This window comes from Cavia porcellus, unplaced genomic scaffold (assembly GCF_034190915.1).
Source record: "Cavia porcellus strain 051 isolate PalLab524CR breed Dunkin Hartley unplaced genomic scaffold, mCavPor4.1 scaffold_33, whole genome shotgun sequence".
Taxonomy (NCBI): domain Eukaryota; kingdom Metazoa; phylum Chordata; class Mammalia; order Rodentia; family Caviidae; genus Cavia; species Cavia porcellus.
Genome location: NW_026947516.1, coordinates 4382575 through 4405700, shown reverse-complemented (window position 1 = coordinate 4405700; position 23126 = coordinate 4382575). Strand labels below are relative to the sequence as shown.

At 41.6% G+C, this 23126-nt stretch overlaps 1 protein-coding gene across 7 annotated transcripts in view; it reads right to left on the bottom strand.

Annotated features, from left to right (window-relative positions):
• The window catches only part of LOC106025956 (steryl-sulfatase-like), a 210672-nt gene that overhangs the window by 127394 nt on the left and 60152 nt on the right, over window positions 1-23126 (bottom strand). For 4 of the 7 annotated variants that reach the window (XM_063242777.1, XM_063242784.1, XM_063242778.1 and 1 more), the window contains 2 exons: window positions 22092-22215; window positions 1461-1709 (listed from right to left, as the gene is read on the bottom strand). In XM_063242777.1, coding sequence (XP_063098847.1) covers window positions 1461-1555 — 95 coding nt within the window. In that variant the 5' untranslated portion in view covers window positions 1556-1709; window positions 22092-22215. Of the gene's footprint in view, window positions 1-1460; window positions 1710-22091; window positions 22216-23126 lie in introns of those variants that run through there. The other 3 variants (XM_063242782.1, XM_063242783.1, XM_063242781.1) reach the window with 2 other exon arrangements.

Here is a 23126-nt window from a genome sequence, read left to right as displayed (position 1 = left end):
CATCCATCCATCCATCATGCATCCATCTATCATCCATCCATCATCCATCCATCCATCATCCATCCATCCATCATCCATCCATCTATCATCCATCCATCATCCATCCATCCATCCATCATGCATCCATCTATCATCCATCCATCATCCATCCATCCATCATCCATCCATCCATCATCCATCCATCTATCATCCATCCATCATCCATCCATCCATCATCCATCATCCATCCATCATCCATCCATCCATCTATCATCCATCCATCCATCAATCATCCATCCATCCATCATCCATCCATCCATCATCCATCCATCCATCATCCATCCATCATCCATCCATCCATCATCCATCCATCCATCATCCATCCATCCATCCATCATCCATCCATCTATTGTCCATCTATCTATCTATCATCCATCCATCCATCATCCATCCATCCATCATCCAGCCATCCATCATCCAGCCATCCATCATCCATCCATCTATTGTCCATCTATCCATCTATCATCCATCCATCATCCATCCATCCATCATCCATCATCCATCCATCCATCATCCATCCATCCATCATCCATCCATCTATCATCCATCCATCATCCATCCATTCATCATCCATCCATCATCCATCCATCATCCATCCATCTATCATCCATACATCCATCTATCATCCATCCATCTATCATCCATCCATCTATGCACATTTCTCATATTTTTATCTCTCCAACTTCTATTTCTCTTCTATTTACATACCTTTTCTATCTATGTATCCATCCATCCTACATCCATCCTACAACCATCCATATTTATCATCTAATTATCTATCTATCCATCCCTCTACCCTGTTTCTCATCTATTTATATATCCATCCATCTATCCATCCAGTCAGCTATCCATATACAAACAACAAGTTTAGGTTGTAGAATACATTTTCTTAAGTCATTTTCAGCTTCCACCAGTATTGCTGGGGAAAGAGATCTAATGCTGCAGAAGATATTAACTAAGAGCTAATTTCTTTCCCCTCTGTCCATAGTATCTGCACCAGCGAGAATGTCTCAACACATTCCTGCGAGGAGCCTTGCCACTGGAAGCAAGCTCGCCCAAAGAGACGCATCGTACGTTCCTCACCCTGCCTAGAGCTCATCATGTGAGGACAATCTGTGTTTTACTCAGCTGTTTGTTCAAGAGATTTGGACAGTCACATGAACCTCAGGGGTCATCTTTCCCTTTGGGTCCAACTTGCATGAGAGATGAGAATGAGACATGTTTATTTTGTCAGTGCTCTTACAAGACAGATTAAGAGCAGGACGAGACAGATGCAGTTAAGGGACAGATGCCAGGCTGCACAGGGGTCTAGAGGATTCATTTCCTCTTCCTATACATGTATTTAGCCTCAGCAGTTACCACATTTCTCTTTCATACAGACAGTACATTCTGGCAACAGTGCAGTTTGTCTTAAGACTTACAAAAGTTGCATGTGAGCTGAGGTGGCTGTGTCATCTGGAAATCCCCAGGCCACGGTGAGAATCCCTTCTGCATTGGTGACCGACCGCAGACGCATGTGTGGTGGGCCTTACAGCTGTCCTTAATCTCACGGCCAGGAGGTGTCTCTTCCCAGTAACCACAGCAGCCTAAGCATGTGTCTTCAGCTGAGCCACTTGAGCATTTTCTCTCTTAAGGCCCATCCGTAACCAACACCAAGAGAAAAACACACCCTGCCGTGGACATCACAACAGAGGCGCGGTTAAATTTCACTCAGACTTTGGAAAACAGCGAACACTCAGAAACCCCTTTGACAAACATTTGCTTCACCAAACGTCACCTTCCTGGTTTTCTCCTTTTGCACACACCAGTGCAAAACACATTCTAGAGAGCTTGTTGAATTTAGTAAGAACAGCTTCCCAGACACACACCCCACACGGCTGATCAGTCCAGCCCTGGCCACATGCCTCGCCCTCCACCATGATCACCCCACTATTGATTCCTTATCCTCCACTGTGGCCCCAATCACCCCGAATAACTGATGACTTCCTCTCCGGGCCATGTCTGATGACTTTGTTTTGTTATCTTCAGGATGAATCCTGTTGGGTTGGTTCTGCTGGACTCTCCCTCACCCCTGATCTTCCCCTTAGGAAATTTCCACCCACGGATCCCGCCTGCTCCTTGCCTATCAGTCTTTACCTGCTCATTCCGTGTTTGGAACTGAGCCCCATGTCTCCCTCCCACTCCAAAACCCTTTACAGTGGTCCCCAACCTATGGTGATGGTCCTGAGCAGTCTTCCTTCTGATGCTTTACAAGTGACACTAAGACAGTTCACCTTTACTATCTCTCACCCTGTGTGTCCTGCAAAGATGCTGACTGCAAGAAACAACTGTCATGTAGCTAAGAAAATGTCCTTCAGTGTCCCCTGTCTACTCAGTACCAAGACAATCGAGGTCCACATTCTCATTCTTTGTCTCCTAAGTGATTTGCTGAAACCCTGATCCCCTCAGGGTCGGAGGCTGTGTCTCTTCCTCTCTTTCCTCCAGGACTCTGAGCCTGGAGGATCCTTAGGGTGATGAGATGCAGTAACAGGCTGTCCTCGGGAACACGCTCTGACCTGTTGTCTCCTTTCATCCTGCTCCCCCACACTCCACTTTTCCTCCTCTTGTTTACTCCTCTTAAAGAAAACTCTTTCCCGTCCAACTGTGCAGAAGCTCACAGCCCTTAAACTCAGGACACTGCCTATCTTGCCTACCTTTACCCATTTCGGTCTCTCCTTCTGCTTTTACTGAACTGACCAGGGCAGTCTGGGTGCTGGGGACACATGCAGACTCACAGAGCTGGCGCCCCGGTCGAGTTTTATATGCCCGTGAGATAAAACTTACTTTCCTGCAAGATACCCTAAGGCTGGCCGGATCCCAGCTCTGGGCCTGCACGACGGGAGGCCAGATGCACACAAACAACAACATTTTAATAAAACCAGTGCAGGTGTGCGCAGCCTCCTCCCTGGAGGTAGGAGTTGCTTAATCACCTGGTTGTAAGGCAGACAATTCCAGCTATTACTGTGTCAGTGTGGTAAACACACCTGAACCAGCCTGACGGAGAAACAGATTTCCATGGGTCTGTTACATGCATGACCCAGAATCAACAGCTGCAGTTCCTGTGCTGTGAACATGTTAGCCATCTCTCAATGAGCCGCCACTTTCCCAGTGGTGCCAAGAAGTCTCCCATACCAGTAGTAACCAGGCGGACCCTGCTTGGCTTCCGAGATCAGATGAGATCGGGCACGTACAGGGTGGTATGGCGGTACACGTGCCAAGAAGGCTCTAGCATCGGAAATGGCACCTTAGTCACAAATAAAAAGGCACATGCAAAAGAACAGAACCAGAAGGGGATTTACAGGAAGGGGAAGGACGTCAAAGGAATGAAAGGCCAGTGCAGGTGGGAGCTAGTGCATTGGTAACTAACCTAGTCATGTCCACGTGTCAGCCTCCTCTTTGCTGTCCCAGTCTCCAATCCCCCCTGGGGTCTATGATGTAGGACTGGGTCCATCTCTTACACAACAAGAACACAAGGTGCTAAGGTCACCAACCACCACCTGAGCTGACAATCACTGACCTGCAATGATTCACTTAATGCAAAGGGCAAAAGCTAGATGGGGCACACAAAAGTGGAAGGAGCTGCCTGGGCGCTCGTAAGTAGTTTCTTTCCTGCTGCAGTCGGGGATTGTGCAGAGATCAATTAGAACCAGGACATAGAGTGTAGAATATTATTTTTATAATGGCCACCCAGAGTTCACACAAAGAAATGCAGGAAATCTATCCACAACACTAAAGACAGAACAGTTAGCCAAGGGTCTGAATCTCACGGCAATGTTCCACATGAGTCCAGATAAAAACCCAGAGCTCAGGACAATGCCTCCAGGAGTCCAACTGGAGGTCCAGAGCCCACAGGAAGGATTCACACCAGTCTCTTTTACAGATCCGTGCCGGAAAGACCCTAGGGTCAGCGGTGAAGCCAGAAAGTCCATGCCAGCAGGATGAAGGAGCTGTGCTGGTGGGATGAGGGTTCTACGCTGGAGCCAAGAAGTCACACTCACAACAAAGACCAGGGCTGTCCTGAAGGCACCACAGCCATCCTCAGCAACACGGAGGCCCCAAGCTCCTCCAATGACAAGCACAGTCAGGTACGTGCCAGGAAGCAGCGTGACGAGTTCATCCTGGAGACCAAGCAGCACATGTCTTCCCCTCCGGAGCCAGGAAGCAATGCTCGATGTGAGGACCAGAGCTTCTCCAGAAGAACCAACAGCTCAGACAGCAACACGTAGGAGAACCCACAATGCCTCAGTGCCTCGCTTCTCCTTCTCCAAGTCTCTATTTATGCTGGCAACTTTTCCTCAGGTGGAGCATCTACACTCTGCACCATGGTGATTTAATTCTGCTGGCGTTAAGTTGACCACCAGTTTTTAATCCATAACATTTTCTAAGGTAAGAGATGGGTAAGAGTTTACACACACACACCATTAACAAAGCAGGATGTCATTCAAAACGGTATCATTTCCAATAGCAACCGCACAGATACTTTATCAGCAAGCGTTTCACTTAATGACAGTCACAGTTCAATCACGCGATTCATTAAGGCATTGCGCTTGTTAGCAAGGGATCTGTCGTCGGTTTAGTACACTTCCTTAGCATTTGCAGCAAAAAAGCGGACCTGCATGTGGCCAAGTGGAAGATATTGCAGGTGACCTCAGTCAACAGGCCTGTGCACTACACACATAGCATAGTTACCCTTGCGGTGTGTCTACCAAGGACCCACAAAACGAAGCCATTTCCTGTGTACCCATCAGGTCCATCTCCCAAATGACTCCATCATGCAAATATTCTAAAGTCTAAAGGAGACTTACAAAGAAACGCACAAACATTAACAAAAAAGATGGTGTCGCTGTAGGCCAGTCTCATCCTAAAAGCTCACCAACAAAGACTTAATCGTTTCCTGGGAATCTCAGCAAAAGAACGCATCTTCCAAGAAACTGGAATGACCTGAAGACATGCCCATGTTTTGACACAGTAAAAGAGCAGTCAGAAAGAGATGTTTCCATGCAGAACCACTTGCTGCCAAAGGACAGGGGAAACCACCCCAAAAAGTTCTAAGTAGTAGTGCATATAAGATTGACATATTGCAAGCAATATGGCGGCCCTCTCTATGCATCCTCTAAAATCCACCAGTGGCTGCACCTGGGGATATAGTGGGGTCCATTTCTCTAATCAGTGGATTCTTCTGTTGATTTTGTATTCATCGATTATTTATCTGGCCTCTGATGTGATCAGATGACCGCTTCGAAGTTATGCATCCCTTCATGAACTCATAGAGATGTCCTTCAGATGGCATCTAACAAGTCTGCAGCTATGAAGGCAGTGGTTCACTTGGAGGTGCTGGCCAACAAGTCACGAGTGGCTCTGGAGAAGCTGAAAGGGGACCAGGGCTTCAGCAGCAAGAATGCTGCAAAATCCATTCTGTATGATAGTATCAAGTTTGAGGGTATAGGCAACTACTTTGAAGGCAATAAGATTCACTAAGATGCCCATTCTGGTTTGACTATTGTCTCCTTTGAAAGTCCTGTAATGTTTACAATGCCTAATTTTTATTGGTCTTGTTCTCTACTGTTTTGTTCAACTTTATAATATCTAATGAGATAGACAATTCTTTTTAAGGAAACAAGAGACATCATTGATAACCATTGTTGATAACCTTGTACTCTGTTTTACATCATATGCTATGTCTATCCTTGGTTTTGACTGACAGCTTTGTTTTGCCATATTTGACTTTATTCTCTCCCCCCTAAAAACTAATAAGAACTAAGGAGTAATAAAATCCAAAATGTGTAAATTTTGTTGTAAAAAAGAGAGGGGAAAAAAAGAGCTCTAACGGATATAACAGCAAGTGTGTTTAGGGGTGTTAAATAGCTGACTATATTAATGTTTTTGTATCATTGAACACAGCTGTTTGCAGTCTCACTGTTTGAATGTCCACTTTGTATTCTTTGATACTGTGATTTGAGCAACTATTTCTAAGATGATAATATGTAAACTATTAACAGGTGATTTCTTAGTTTTTTTTTTTTTTTTTTTTTTTTTTTTTTTTGTAGTTCTGCATTATGTGTACCCTTACACCGCTTTGTTTTGTTTTGTGTTTTTCTCTTTTTCCTTTTAAATAAAATTAAAAAAAAAAAAAAAAAAGCAAGCCTGCGTGCGGTCAAGTAGAAAATTATGCAACTGACCTCAAGATACTACCTCTCCGCCATGATGGTAAGCAATTGAATTCTGCCTGTAGCTGCTGGACTTGGAGGCACACTTGGAAATTCAGTGGAGCACGGGAACTTCCTGAGACTCTGATTTTTGCTTGGAGACTGCATGAGCAGGGCACCCAGTCACCCCTTGCATAGACTTCTTACCCACATGGGCAGGAAGACAACATTCTGGTGTGTACCTTATAAGCCCTTGCGTGTTATACAACAATAGAAAGTGAACACAGTGGGTATAAAAGCAAACCATTCACTGCCCAAAGCTAGAGAGGTCTTTGTTTTGTGGAGAGATAAGGCTTGGTGAATGTATTTAGTGTCTCACCTGTGTTCTTTTAAAACCTATGATCCCAATTTATTTTTCATCCCTATTATTCTTCAACATAGAATGGAGAAGAATGTTATAAGAAGTTTCTTATAGGAGGAAGGAAGGCAGAAAGGAAGGACGCAGAGAGAGAAGGCAAGAGGAAAGAAAGAGGAGCCTGGCGGGCAGGTAGAAAAGATAAATTGATGAGGAAAAACTCACACTCCTAGTATTTTTAAACAGCGGGAAAACTATGAACAAACAATTTAAATTACTATAAGCATGCAAACTGCTCAACCCCTTGAGGGATTAAAATTAAAAACCTACAGGCTATAAAAATGTTATTTTTAAACCATCAACTTAATACAGAGAGGATAGATATACATGTAGACATTCACACATGGGAAGAATTTTTTAAATTATTTATGGGAACAGATTATATAATGCAAGATGTAATGAACAGATACTCTGAAGAAGAAGAGACACTAAGAAACCCAATGCTAATTCTGTAGCATTATGATATAAAATCTAGCAATACTATTACTCACTGTTCAGAGTGACACTAGTCTAGTCTCTTATGTTCAATTTCAGCATACGTAAAGATAAGGACAGCTACTACGAAGAGAATGAGAGACACTATGGTAGTTAATAATTGACTTCCCCAATGTCAGGTCTTGAAGACCTAAAGAGCCTTCATCATCCTGTAATGATTTGACTAGTTCTATAATATGCAATATGTATTCAATGTGTGTGAAGATGGGGACAACTATTTGGAAGAAACTAGAGACAATTAGATAAACAGTGAAGATCTCCAGTGGACTTGCTTTGAAATCTGTATTTCTTTAAATTGTTTCTTTTTGAACTATTTTGTTCTGTTTTGATACGTTTAATCTTTACCCCCTTTAAGATAAAAAACAAGTGTGTAGGACTGCTAACCATATTACTAAGTTTTTGTTGGATCACTGAGCAGAACTGTTGGCAGTGTCACTCTTTGAATGTCACTTTATATACTTTAATTTTGTAACCTGAACAACTATTTCTAAGATGACAATATGTAACTTATCAACTGGTGATTTCTTATTGTTTATTTTTCTGTAATTCTGTATTATTTCTACCCTTTTTTTCTCCATGCTTTTTTTTTTATTTCTTTCTCTTTAAATAAATAAAAAATAAACTGTCAACTTGGCAAAGGCAGAAACAGACACTCTTGCCCATACTTGCAAAAATGCAAAAGTGGACGGAATTTGGGGAGATTCTTTCAGAATGACTACAAAAAATTTCAACATGTGTGCACTCATGGAATCAGGGGGTTCCCATTTATAGCAATTTAACCCATGGCTATAATGAGAAACACACACCCACCCTGTCCTCAGGATAGTCCTTACATGCCTTAGAAAATCAGTGGAGAGCTGAGACTTCAGAAAAGGTGAAGTCAATTACCAGATATGACATCATGCAGCCTTTAGACTCTTGATTTCATTGTGTAGAAAATCTGCGTGGCATAATTTTCATGCAGAAAAGGGAAAAGCCAGCAGTATGTAATGGCAACATGATTATAAAACTATTTTTAAAAAAACTACTCATGTATGAATATAGGTATGCATGTTTTCAGTACAGACACCTGTCATCAAGCATCTATATGACTGACAGGAAACATGCCACGACTCTGTTTCTCCTTAGTTTGGGAACATCTGGACATCAGTAGGTTTTCTAATTCTTCGCGGTACACATTCTTGTTTTTATCAAACGTTTTCCTTGTTTTCATAATCAGAAGAGAGACTGTAGTGTACCATTTAGTCACATTGTATTTCCGATGACAGAGGAGGGCATGATCACTGTGAAATTTACCAAGCTCCACAAACACGGTAATTTGTACTAATGGGAATAAAAAGAAAATTGAACCCTGGCTTACAGTTGGCCTGGAGAGACACTAATTTAGACAACTTCATTTTGCTGAGCTCTGATCACTGTGCAGCTGGTCCTTGTCACATAATCAGAAGAAAGAAATAATGATAAGGTTCCCTTTTTAGACAAATTCTCAGAGTTCCCTTATTCTTTGGGCACACAGTAAAGGCCTAATAAATACTTGCAGAGGAATGAATTCACTGCAGATTGCCCATCTCGGCAGTTTTCTGTTGGGTAAGAAAGTCTGGTTGACACTGAAAAATACACCACAGTCCCGAACACTGGTAGCCGGCATACTCTTGGGATCTTTATCAATAGTTTGATTTCCTTAGCTGGAATCAGAAGAAAAGGAGCACCTAAGTTTCTGATGATTATGGGGGAAATCAAGAAAAATAGAACCAGGGGAAATTCAAGAAAAGTAGGTTCAGGGATTCCTTTCATCCGGGAACTCTGACATGCATTTATCTAGACATGAATTCAAGATTAGGTCTCCAACCTGTTCCCTGGCATTTCATTATATTGTTCGTGTCCTATGTCGCTGGAACTCATCCACCAGGTATGGGGAGCACTGAAGTCAATCTTCAGAGACCAGTGTACAAAACCCTCACCACAGTCCTTCAAAGACAGTGGCAGTTCCACTAATACCATAACCATCCACCATGGTGTACTGGCAATTCTTGGATGGATCACGGTGGAGAACGGAGGGGATTCAGAGAAGAAACTCCTTCCCACAACCCAACAGGAGAGTGGAGATGAAGGTGAATGTTTATCCAGTGAAAAGCATTCTGATTCATCACAGTAGGTGTTATGATGATGCATGTAACAGCAACAAAACGTAACAACAACAAAAATGCCTGTAGATGACAGACAGCCCGAGGAACAAAATCCCGCAGAACTGGTATGGCTCTTTATGTTGACGGTATTCTTGAAGAAAAGCCTTTGTATTGGTGCAGATAACTTCAGCACCAACACTGCTGCCTCTGGAACACTCGTGTCACGAAAACTACAAGGATACAGAAGAAGTTTCTATCCATTCATTGATCATTTATTTACCTGCTTATCCATCTATTCTGTCCTAAGTGCCCATCAGTCAGTCATCTGTCCATCTGTGCCTCTCTTTCCTATCTATCTACTGATCTATACTCTTTCACTCTGCCTATCCACTCATCCACCTAACCACTTATCCATCCATTTCATCGACTGACATTGCCAATTTATCATCTATTATTTTTCTATCTACTTATTTATCTATCTTATCTGTCCAGCCAATCACACATCTGCCCATCTGTCCACCCAGCTATCAACCTACCTATTCCCCTACCTACCTAATCCCATCTACCCTATCTATCTATCTATCTATCTATCTATCCATCCTGTCTATCTATCTATCTATCTATCTATCTATCTATCTATCTATCTATGTATCCATCCTATCTATCCATCCTATCTACCTACCTATGTATGTATGTATCTATCTATGTATCTATCTATCCATTCTATCTATCCATCCTATCTATCCATCCTGTCTATCTACCTATGTATGTATGTATGTATGTATCTATCCATCATGTCTATTCATCCTATCTATCTATCCATCCTGTCTGTCAATCTATCTATCCATCCTATCTATTTATCCATCCTATCTATCTACCTATGTATGTATGTATCTATCTATCTATCTATCCATCTTGTCTATCAATCTATCCATCTTGTCTGTCTGCTATCTATCTATCTATCTGTCTATCTATCTATCCATCCTATCTACCTATGTATGTATGTATCTATCTATCCGTCCTATCTATCTATCCATCCTATCTGTCTATCTATCCATCCATCCTATCTATCTACCTATGTATCTATCTATCCACTCTTTGATCTATTTACCTCCTTATCCATCTACTGTCTCCTGTCAATCAATCACTCATCTGTCCATCTGTACCTCTCTTTCTCATCTATCTACTCATCTATTCTCTCTTTCATTCTGCCTATCCACTCCTCTACCTATCACGTATCCATCTATTTAATTGACATTACCAATATATCATCTGTATTTCTATCTATTTATTCATCTGTGCTATCTGTCCATCCATCCACACGTCTGTCCACCCAACTACTCATCTACTACCTACACCCCTCCCTAACCCAGTCTACTCCCTCTGTTTCTCTCTCTCTCTCTGTCTCTCTCTCTCTCTGTCTCTCTATCTCCCTAAAGTAGTGCATATATAGCTTCATTCAAACACTAATTGGCCATACAAGAATGCCTATGATTACAGCTTCTGGCACAGCAGATGGGAGAAGAGGTCAGCTGTGGCTTTGGGGGTGAAGTGCAGGAAGGGGGCACAAATGTCTGCAAAATGGGAGCGTAAGAGGTGCTGTGCTGTGGCCGAGCTTGTCTGAGCGGGCTGCACAATACGGCCACAGCAAGGGTCTTGGTATGGATGCCCAAGAAGCCGCCATCATAAGACTCCAAGCGAAGAGACTGCATTGAGACCTGGGCACACTTTCCCTTGCAGAATCGTTCCTATCACTTGGTAAGGAACAGAATCTCATCTGGCTTCCTCCCTCTTCCCATCACTCATCCTGGGCATGCCTGCTCCAAAAAATGGCCAAGGAGAAGCGGAGGAGGAGGAGAGTTCATTGTCTCCTTCGGCCATCATGCTCAGGCACAATATTGCTTCTGTCCCTTGAGATGAGAACCTGAGAACCTGACTCGCATCAAGGAGGCAGAAGAGATTGGACCGTGTTTGAAAGCATGCTCCTCGCAGTGAGATTTCAAACTGGAGTCTTCTGAGAGGCTTTGGTGGAATGCCAACATTTCTAGCAAGTATGAGAAGCATGCTTCTTAAGGTAATTAGTGCCATCCTTATTGAGTCCTGGGGCTACAAAGAAGATCAACAGCAACAAAAATATCCACTCAATAATATTTTCAAAGGACCAAGAAGAAAACTAGGGGTGAAACACTATGTTGCTTAAATTGTTGTGTTCTGACCTGTGTGGTTATGTTGTTATGTCTTCTTTTATCTCAATCTTTTTTTTAATTAAGGGAAAAATAAAAAAGCAGGATATATTATAGTAACTTTTTTGATTTCCTATTAACTTGATTTGAAGCCCTGTATTGCTCCCACCATCTTGTTTTGACTGATTTTACTCTATTTTGTTCTGTTTGATAGTATCAAGTTTGAGGGTATAGGCAACTACTTTGAAGGCAATAAGATTCACTATGATGCCCGTTCTGGTTCGACTATTATCTTTTTTTGAAGTCCTGTAAGGTCTCCAATGTTTAGGTTTTATTGGTTTTGTTCTGTACTGTTTTGTTCAATTTTATTATACCTAATGATTTAGGCAATTCTTTTTAAGGTAGCAAGAGGCATTATGGTAACCATTGTTGATCACCTGGTATTCTGTTTTTATATCATGTACTATGTCCATCCTTTGTTTTGACTGACTCTGCTTTGTTTTGTCATACTTGGTTTTATTCTCTCCAAAAAAAGAAAATTAGTAAGAATTGTGGGAGTAATAAAACCCAAAATGTGTAAATGTTATTTTAAAAAAGAGAGGAAAAGAAAGTGCTCTAAAGGATACAACTGCAAGTGTGTTTAGGTGTGTAAGACAGATAACCATATTACTAAGTTTTTGTTGGATCACTGAACACAACTGTTTGCAGTCTCACTGTTTGAATGTCCACTTTGTATGCTTAATTTTGTAACTTGAACAACTATTTCTAAGATGACAATATGTAATCTATTAACTAGTGATTTCTTACTGTTTATTTTATTTTATTTTATTTATTTATATATATATATATATATATATATATATATTTTTTTTTTTTTTTTTGAATTCTGTATTACTTGTACCCTTTCTCTGGTTTTTTCTCTTTAAATAAAATTTTAAAAAAAGAAGAAAAGTAGGGTGTGAAAACTAAATTTATACTTCACATTCTTAAAGAACAGGTGCTAGAATAACCTGTGAAATAAACTACAGGGTACTATTATGTATTTAGTAAAAACTTGAAGTCCTAGAGTTTCTCTAAGCCTTCAAATGTGTGCTTTCTAAACAAGAAAGCAAAAATTATTTCCAGTTATCAGTATGATGTTCTGTCTCATCAAATGTTAGCATCTCGTTTGCATTTAGGCCTGGTAATGTCTCCAAAACTAAGGTTATTATTAGACAATTTTTATTTCTAGCAATGATAAAAATTTCCCAGAATGTAAATTTGGTTCTCAGAACAACTCATTTGCTTTTTTCCTTAAATTATTAGACAGCCCACTTCCTATGGAGTGCCATTATATTTGGCCTGTCTTTTTTTGAGTACATTCAACATTATCCATAATAAAATGTTAAGAGAAGCAAAAGAATAACTCATTTGAGGCTTATTTTTTGAAAGCAGAGAATAGAAGAAACTAAATGAAGGAGCACGGTCTGATTAGTTATTATGAATGTGTGTGAGCTCTGCAGTTAGTTAACCGCCACTGGAAATACGAGAAACTAAAAATAAATAAACATGACAGATGACCAAATTCAACTGGGTCTGCATCCATCTTCTGTGAAATATTAACGATTAAATATACACAGTCAGTTCCCTCAGGCAAGGGAAACAAAGTGAAAATATCTAAGGACTCCTGGAGACCAAAATGGTCATAATGTTTTCCATCGGAAGGAAAAATGCGTTTTTAAATCATGAAAAAGAAAATTATTACAACATGACATGAGGAGGTAAATTTCCAAAATGTCATCAAAATCAAAGTTGATTTTAGTAAAAACAGACATAAAGCTGAATAGATGAACAGAATCATTATACCAACTCCATCAGCTCATTATTATTTTAAAATCAGAAAGCTGTGCTCCTAAATTATAAAATCAATCTAATTCCAGACATTTTATTACTGCCTTCCAGCATTTTACACTGCAGTAAGTTGAAGAATCTGCAGTGGCGGAATAGATGGATTGCTACCCAACTGGTTCCAAATAATACCATATTTGAAAACTATATTCCAGACTTCTAAAATGGAAGGAGTCCACAGAACTTTCAAAGCAGTCACTACTAACATAGAGAATGTTGGCAGAAATGTCCACAGAGCTCTCTCCTAAATAAAGGTTGTTCACATAACTTTTCACAAATGCATTAAAATGCAGAATTTCAATAGAACTTTTCCTAAAACTCACTCCTAAAATGGATGATGCTCACAGAATGTTCCTACAATAGAGAGTTATAAAATATATAATCTTCTTAAAAAGATAGACTTCTTTGTATGAAACTCATTCTTAAAATGGAAGGTTTCCACAGACCTGTCCACGAATTCTTTCCTAAAGTAGACGACTCAACACGAACTTTGGACAGGAATAAAGGATTATCATAAACAGAGCATTTCACAGGATGCACTAGTCAGGTGCCCACTGGTACAAGAAACTGAGATACCAATTTTAAAATGAAGAAAAGGCGAATTTTGATTAATGGATTCAGAGGTTTCAGTTATGGTCAGCTGGCTCCATTAACTTTGGATCTGCGGTGAGGAGAAGCATATGGAAGATGAAATGTCCTCACATCTTGGGAAAGAGAGAGACAGACAAACAGACAGACAAGAGAGAAAATGAGACAATTCCCCCTCAAGGGTGCACATCCAATGACCTATTTGCTTCAACGAGGCCATCTCCAATAGCACCATAAGAAAGAAGTGAACAACACATCAACTTTTGGGGTACATTTAAAAGCCAGCGTGTAGCACATGCAGTATAAATGAAGGATTGTTACACTTCTCAAGAGATCATCAGGAAGACGGCTGAACTACACACCAAGGAAAACAGCAGGACAGAAAACAATTTCATTCGAGGGAGCACACACTTGCTTGTATCTGGCAACCTGAAGAGATTAACTGGACATAACATTGGGTGGGGGGCATACTTATTAACAAGTATTAACTTTGAGTGTAAGCACTCAAAAATGAGAGAGTTGGACGCAGTCGGATGGAACTAATCACAATTGTTTACCTTGATGCACATTTCCCACCATATCATACCAGAAAGATTTTTGTTTGCTTTTTCTTTTGCATGCATGTATCGTATTTATATTAGATATATATAATTTTATTTATACTAAATATGCATGGAATTTTTTAATGCATGTCTTTTGGGACTGAAATGCAAAGAATATGATTTTTTATGCAACAGGACCAGTGGCAGGATTAGGCGAGGATTCAGAGACGACGCCCGAGACGTGGCCCAGAGAAACGGCAAGGAAAGTGGGCATCCACAAAGGAAATGTCCAAGGCAGAGAAGCTTCCTTCTGGGTACAGGAAGAGAACAATGATGATGCCTGGGGAAGACGCGGACACAGCTTGTAGCGTGAAGCTGATTCCTCTTCTCTGCTTCCTGCTAGCTCAGCCTGGCCATGGCCTGCCTCTGCCACAAACGGCACAGACGGGACATCTGCTGCCCCTTCCCAGGACACACTGGCCCTGCGTGTCTTTCCTTCTCTCTCTAGTTCTCTCTCTGTCTCTGTCTGTCTCTCTCTGTCTCTCTGTCTCTCTCACTCTCTCTCTCTCTGTCACCCTCTGTCTGTTTCTGTCTGTCTCTATCTCTCTCTCTGTCTCTGTCTCTCTCAGTCTCTCTCTTGCTCTCTCTGACTCTCCCTCTGTCTGTCTCTCTGTCACTGTATCTGTCTGTCTCTCTCTGTCCCTCTTTCTGTCTCTCTCTCGCTCTCTGTCTCTCTGAGTCTCCCTCTATGTCTCTCTCTTGCTGTCTCTCTCTCTGTCTCTGTCTCCCTCTGTCTGTGTCTCTGTCTGTCTCTCTCTATCTCTCTGTCTCTCTCTGTCTCTCTCTGTCTCCCTCTGTCTGTTTCTGTCTCTCTGTCTCTGTCTCTGTCTCTATCTCTGTCTGTCTCTCTCTCTCTGTCTCTCTCTCGCTCTCTCTGAGTCTCCCTCTCTGTCTGTCTCTGTCGCTGTCTCTGTCTGTCTCTCTGTCTCTCTCTCTCTGTGTCTCTCTCTCTGTCTCCCTTTCTGTCTCTGTGTCTCTGTCTGTCTCTATCTCTTTGTCTCTCTCAGTCTCTCTGTCTGTCTCTCTCTGTCTCCCTCTGTCTCTGCTTCTGTCTCTGTCTCTGTCTGTCTCTGTCTCTCTGTCTCTCTGTCTCTGTTCTCTCTGTCTCTCTGAGTCTCCCTCTATCTCTCTCTCTGTCTGTCTGTTTCACTCTCTTGCTCTCTCTCTGTCTCTGTCTCTCTGTCTCTCTCTGTCTGTCTCTGTCTCTCTGTATCTCTCTCTGTCTCTGTCTCTCTGTATCTCTGTCTCTGTCTGTCTCTCTCTCTGCCTCTGTCTCTCTGTCTTTCTGTCTCTCTCTGTGTGTGTGTCTCTCTCTCTCGCTCTGTGTCTCTCTCTGTCTCCCTCTCTGTCTCTGTCTGTCTCTGTCTGTTTCTCTCTCTCTCTCGCTCTCTCTGTCTCTCTCTCTCTGTCTCTCTATCTATCTCTGTCTGTCTCTGTCTCTCTGTCTCTGTCTCTATTCTCTCTCTCTCTCTCTGAGTCTCCCTCTGTCTGTCTGTCTCTCTCTCTGTCTGTTTCTCTCTCTTGCTCTCTCTCTGTCTCCCTCTGTCTCTCTGTCTCCCTCTCTGTCTCTCTGTCTCTGTGTCTCTCTCTCTGCCTCTCTGTCTCTCTGTCTCTCTCTGTTTCTCTCTCTGTCTCTCTGTCTCTCTCTTATTCTCTGTCTCTCTTCCATTCTCTCTCTCCATCACCAGTATTCCACCGCAGGCAACACCTCAAAGGCATAGAGGAAACTTTATTTCTTCCCTCTCACCTTCCTTCCTTCCTCCCTCCTCCTCCAGTCTGCCCATGTCCCTCCCTCCCTTCTGTCCTTCTGCTGACAGTTACAGGTACTTGTGTGTGTACATGCTCAGGAAAATACGTCTATATACCACCTTTCTCTACACCAGTCTACCACAGAACACTAAGGCACATATTTTTTTTTTAATTTTTTTTTTTTTTTTTTTGGTCTTTTTCTTTTGTATCAGTACCAGGGATCGAACTCACGACCACACACTTGCAAGGCAGGCGCTTATGCCACTGAGCTAAATCCCCAGCCCCTAAGGCACATATTTGCATGTGTGTCATAATGGATTTTCTCTTGTTGATTGGGTGGTTGGTTAGTTGTGCTGGGGATCAAATTCAGGATTATAGAATGGTAGGCAGGTGCTCTACCGCTGAGCTCTATTCCCCCAGTGCTCCTAATGTTTTATACAAAGTTGCATGAATTATATTTCCATTCCTACCCTGAATACTTCAGCATGGGACTCCTAGACTTTTTTGGTAAATACATTAGCAGTGTAACCACTGTAAAATGAACATAGATTCAATAAACTCCCACAGAGTCCCCACATAATTACTCAAGCTGTTCTTTTTTTCAATCCAGGATCCAGTCAAGATGAGGGTACATTTATTCTATTTCTTAAATCTTTTCAAATCTGAAAGAATCCTGCATCATTTCAGAATCTTTTTTTTTTCTTCTACCTTTTATGACATTGATTCTTCTAGAAGAATCCTGGACAGGTGTGTTTAAATAATGCTCTGTGTCATGGATATGAATGTTATTTTGCTAGGATCAGATTCAAACTGAACAAAATAACAGGCACTACGTAGATTTTCTGTATGGCTCCTATAACCTCACAGCAAGTTCAAGGGCACAAAACACCTTGATATTAACAGCAGTTGCTTGATATTTCTCTTGCTATTTGCCTGTTTTCCCCCTTTGTCTTTTATTCTTCTGAGACGCAACAGCACAATAACCTTATTTATTTATTATTTAACCTTTCGGAGACAGGCTCTCATGTTCAGCTTGGCCTCAAGCTCATGGCAATCCCCCTGTCTCAGCCTCCCCAGAGCTGGGATTACAGGCATGCACCACCACGCCTGGCTATTAACCTTAAGTTTCCTCTCCACGGGGATTTGCTGCCATGCAGTAGCCTTATAGAAGTTTATTTTTATATGTAGCTATGAAAGGATTAAAAAAAAATCACAATTGCCTTAGGATATTTAAGGCTAATAAGCCGAGAGAGTCCTGACAGACTTCTTCAAATAAAACGGCATCTTAGAAAAATGATATTTTCTTTTGTTTCCTAATAAAGGTATCTGCTAATATCATTAAGCTCTTTTCTTCCTGGAGGGGATTAAATTAGGGGATCCAGACACAGAATCAGAGAGTTCTCTTCATTACCTCCAAACTCTTCTTTCACTTAGGGGAGGTAAAGAGTTTAATATGCTGAATCCTGAGATGTTTAGACATTACAATACCCCGCGAGGACGGCTTTATGTTGTCGAGACATAATGGATATTGTTATTAGGTATTTAGGAACAGATATTTCAGTTCCCACTGAAAGACTCCCACTTTTTAGCAGAACATTAAGAAAAAATAATGGATGCACAGTACGTTTATCATGAATTAATCATGAGCCTTTGTAGACACCTACTTTTAATTAGCTACTCAGTCTGTCAATTTTTTTTTTAGCACCGTTCCAGCTGGGTCGAAAGACTGTCAATCTCCAATGCAGAATAAATGGCAAAAAAAAAATTTACTTAAAACATTTCCCTGCTACATGTACAGTTGCTTTCCAGATGGCTACAAATAAAACTACTTCTTAGCAGGTGCTAAAGGCTGGAAGACAGAGGTCGGGCTCCAGGTTATCAATGACTTTGGAGCCACAAATTGGTCTTGAAGGCACCTGAAAAGTTTGTTTCCAACACTAAGCAAAGGAACCTGGGCTCCCTTTAAAGGACAAATTATGGAAATCACAATGGCATGTGAATTTGCAAAGCCGCTCAGCTTCAATAGTGGGTACAAGCTGTGGTTTTAATCCTGCATGGAAAAGATGCTTCTTACAAAATGACTGACTGCCGGAAGGTTTGAATTTAACAGAAGACACAAACAAAATAAAAACTGAAAAGGTCATTGTGTTTTTGTGTCTTTTTGTCCTCTTTATTTCTCATTCTAACCTAGACCCCAGTGACTACGGCAGGGAGAAGGAGACTAAGTCAGCTCCGCAGCGTGGAGAGCAGGCTTGCCCCCCTTTAGCCCTCCTGACGCTCGGGGTTTGCTGGTGCTGCCAATGCATGGAGGTGGCATAGTACCTTCCCTCCCCTCCACCCATTCTGAGCCATAGTCTGACGATCAGAAAGGTCTCCAGGTCACACCAGATTGTCTCCAGAAAGCAGAAGCCATCCTGGGAAAGGAAGACCTAGGGTACATCTGTAACCTCTTACTCCAAAGCTGTGTTTAGTTATTAAAGCCACCCTTAAATTAACAGGTTGTATCTTAGTGGATTTTATTATATGTGATAATATAAGCAAAAACTTTTATAGACAAGGAGATTATACAGAAACCATTGTTCATTTTCTGTTAGTTGGCTCTAAATACCCTGTAATAATGTCATTCTTTTGAATGGTTTTACATTGTCTTGATATGTTTGGTGCTACAATATACGAAGTTATACTCAAAGATTTCAAGGAAAGAGACACTATGGTAAGTACTTTTATGTCGGGATTATCTTGTGGTGAAACACTATTTTGTTTAAATGGTTATGCTTTGACCTGCGCTGTTCTGTTGTTATGCCCTCTTTTATCTCAATCTCCTTTTTTTAATTATTTATTTTATTTTTATTATTTTAATTAAGGGAAAAATAAATAAAAGGCAGGATACATTATAGTAACCTACTCTGATTTCCTATTAACTTGGTTTGAAATCCTGTATTGCCCTCACCATCTTGTTTTGACTGATTTTCCTCTATTCTGCTTAGCTTGATAGTACCAAGTTCGAAAGTATAGGCAACAACTGTGAAGACAATAAGATTCATTGTGACGCCCATTCTGGTTGACTATTATCTTCTTTTAAAGTCCTGTAATGTCTCCAATATTTTGGTTTTATTCTTTACTGTTTTGTTCAATTTTATTATAACTGATGATATAGGCAATTCTTCTTAAGATAGCAAGAGGCAGTATGGTAACCATTGTTGATCACCTTGTATTTTGTTTTTACATTATCTATTATGTCCATCATTTTGATTTGACTGACTCTGTTCTGATATGTTGCATTTGGTTTTACTCTCTTCAAAAAAAGTAGTAAGAACTGTGGGAGTAATAAAACCCAAAATGTGTAATTGTCAGTGTACAAAAGAAAAGAAAAGAAAAGAAAAGAAAGTGCTCTAAAGGTTATAACTGCATGTATATTTAAGTGTATAAGATAGATAACCATATTACTGCGTTTTGTTGGATCATTGAACACAACTGTTTGCAGTCTCACTGTTTGAAGGTCCACTTTATATGCTTTAATTTTGTAACTTGAACAACTATTTCTAGCATGAGAATATGTAGTCTATTAACTAGTCGTTTCTTATTGTTTATCTTTTAAATTTTGTATTACTTGTACCCTTTTTTTTTTCTTTTTCTCCTTAAATAAAATTTAAAAGCCACCCTTAAGCCTGAGTCTCTGGCTTATTTCACTTAGCATTGCTATGGTCTCAAGGTATAGCCATTTACCTACAAGCGAGTCAAATTTTATCCTGTCATTCCAGTCTGACATGCCTGTAATCCCAGCACTAGGGAGGCTGAGGCAGGAGGATTATTGAGAGTTTGAGACCAGCCTGGGCTGCAAAGTGAGCTCATGGCCAGCCTGAACTGCCTAGCAAGACCCTGTCTCTAAATGACCAAAAAAAAAAAAAAAAAAAAAAAAGTGAAATCCGTCCTTCTCTATGGAAGAGTGGCAATCCATTGTGTATAAACACCAAATTTGCTTCATAAATTCATCTACTGATGGCCAAAGAGGCGACTTCCGAGGTTTAGCTGTCATGTACTGTGCCGTTATCAGTGTGAATACACAAGGACCACTCTTATATAAGTTCTTTAACTCCTTGGGGGGAAATATGCGGAAGGGAAATGGCTGGATCACATGACTGGCTTTAGCTTTACGGAGAATCTCCATACTGGTCTCCATGGTGGCTGTACTCGTACATTTCCACCAATAGCGCAGAAGGTTTCAGACATAGTTTGAGACGTAAATGTCTCATGGTTTCTCATAATGAGAAAACCACAGTATAAATAAGGAGCAATATAAAAAGAGAGCTAAAAAGGAGTAGGGGGGTGGTTCTTTCTCCAAGGGGTAGGGATCAAGAGATGGGTGTGAAGGGAGGGCAAGAGATGACACAAGAAATTAAGATGTTATGTGTAGGCGCCAACTTCACACAAGGGATAGAAACACCCAGCACAGCACACATGCGCTCACAAATTTTAAAAAGCGATTCCTCACTTTCTAGAGTGGTCCTAGGGAATGGTCCTTTCCTCTTCCCTGCACCTGCTGGGGCCACTCTGAATGGCCACAGATGCCTCCCTCTACGTCACAATGACATGACGTCACAATGACATGACGTCATAATGGCGTAATGGCATGGCATCATAATGGTATGACGTCATAGGGTCAGGCTCCGTCCTAGAAAAGCTGTAGGCACAGGGATTGTGGCCAGGAGACTTTTGTTCATCTTTCTATGTGTGCTTTTTTAATGTTAAGTGCTGGAGATGAACCCCAGGGTCCCCTAGGCTTAGCCTGGGCTCTACTCCTGAACTCCACCTTGAGGCCCCCAGAGGCACTGGAAACTTCTCAAAGGATGACTGGACACCGCACATACCTACTTGTACCAGAAGAGGCTCTGTTGCTCAGGCACTGACGGGTTGCAGCAGAAAAAGCAGTAGGTGGAACCCACTGGTGACATGAGCATTCCTTCTGCACCCCAGCTGTACTGCTTTATTCCACCAAAATTCCCTCAAAGGCACAGGAGATCCACTGATCACTTCTCAAGACTTCCCACATGCTGTGCCATTTCGATTTGGATCTGGAATGTTTCTCCTGATATTCCTGTGCTCAAAGCTTGACCTCCCTCACAATGGGTTCAGAACTGCGGGGGGAGGGGAGATGACTGGATCACCATGGATCTGGTCTCATCGATGTGCTGATGGATTCATAACCTAATGGGCTACTGGGAGAAGGTGTCAACTTTAGCAGTTGGGTCTAAATGGAGAGTGTACATCACTGGGAACGTGTCCTGGAAGGGCAAATGTCCTACCTGGCTCCTTCCTTTTATTTTTATTTTAGCCATCCCAAGGAAACCAGCTCAGTTGTACTGCATGATGTCCTGCCTCAAAACGCTGTAGACATACAACCATGGACTGTACCCTCTGAAGCTGTGACCCAAAAGAAACCTTTCCTCTTTTAAGTGCATGCATCTTCAGGTATTTTGTAACAGCAATGGAAACCTAACAAACGTGCCATCTGCTCCCATTTATCACACTGTGGCTGCTCTTCCCAGCAGACCTCTGTATACACCCTGTCTCTTACAAACTGGCAGTGTTCCAACATCACTTCCCTTTGGCAAATGGGATCTTTCACTGGAAAGTCCTTTGGGCAAAAGGGACAGAGAGGATAGTTCCACGTTTTCATGTCCGTAATCATCAGAACATTATAGAACTCCAGTTCCAAGGCCACCGTTCAATGCAAAAATCACAACTCAGGTTTCAAGTGAGTGAAACACTTTCCTGAAGAGCCACGCTACATCCAAAGCACAGCCCCACAAATGAACACTTACCCTGAGGTCAGTTTAAGAACCGCCAGCGGTTATCCTGCTGTGGGCCTTCTGTGATGGGGATCACCATGTGCAGATGTAGAAAGGAAACTCTCAGCAGACGACAACTGGGGACGACAGGCTCATCCTGTGAATTCATGCAAAAGGAGAAGAGTTGGATGGTGGAGAACCACATGGAGATGGACGTGTAGGAGAAGAGCTCTTTCTTACACTGGGAGATTCCCCTTCAGAAATTGCTTCTTTCCGCTCTACTTAACTCAGATAATTAGGTCTCTGCTGGCTGTCTCAAGACGCTGAGAAGCTCTCATAAAGGTTCCATATGAATCAGATTCTCCCATTGTTAAGTGTCATATCATAGGATCATTTTTCCCTTGAGCCCCCCCCCTTTTTCATTGGACTTTTATTTGCACGATGCCTTGTTTCCTTGTCTTTTTGTCCTGTATCTGCATATATTACCAAATATGTTATGTAGATTTTTTTCCAACCAACCAGCATTTTGGTTTCCCTTTGGCCATGCTGAAGATGGAACCCAGAGCCTCGTGTGCTAAGGGAATACTGATCCCTGGCCTACATCACAGCCTCCAACAGGTTCAAGAAGCACAAGTACAGGCCCACAGCTTTCGTTAGGCACATCAAGCTCTCAAACATTTGGGGGACTGATTACCCCCAGGGCGCCCGGCATGCTAACCAAATGTTCTACCACTAAGCTTCATGCCAGCTCCACTGGTCACCTTCTGAATAGACTTGGGATCACCAGTTATGGCTCGCCTCTTTGGTCAACACTGCTTCATGTTCAAACATTTGAAAGAGTATCTTTGATGCACGCAAAAAACATGAAAATCAAATTTCAGTGTCTATGAACAAAGCCTAATTGCACAAAATCATATGTATTTGCCTGCATTTGACTCGTGGATAGTTTTGGGGCCGCCGAGTCAAAACCAAGTAGACTGTGAAACACGTCCCTTGGCCCCCAAAACCCGCAAATTATTTACTTTTTCTCCTTTAGAGAAAGAGTTGTCTGACCTGCGACATACAGAA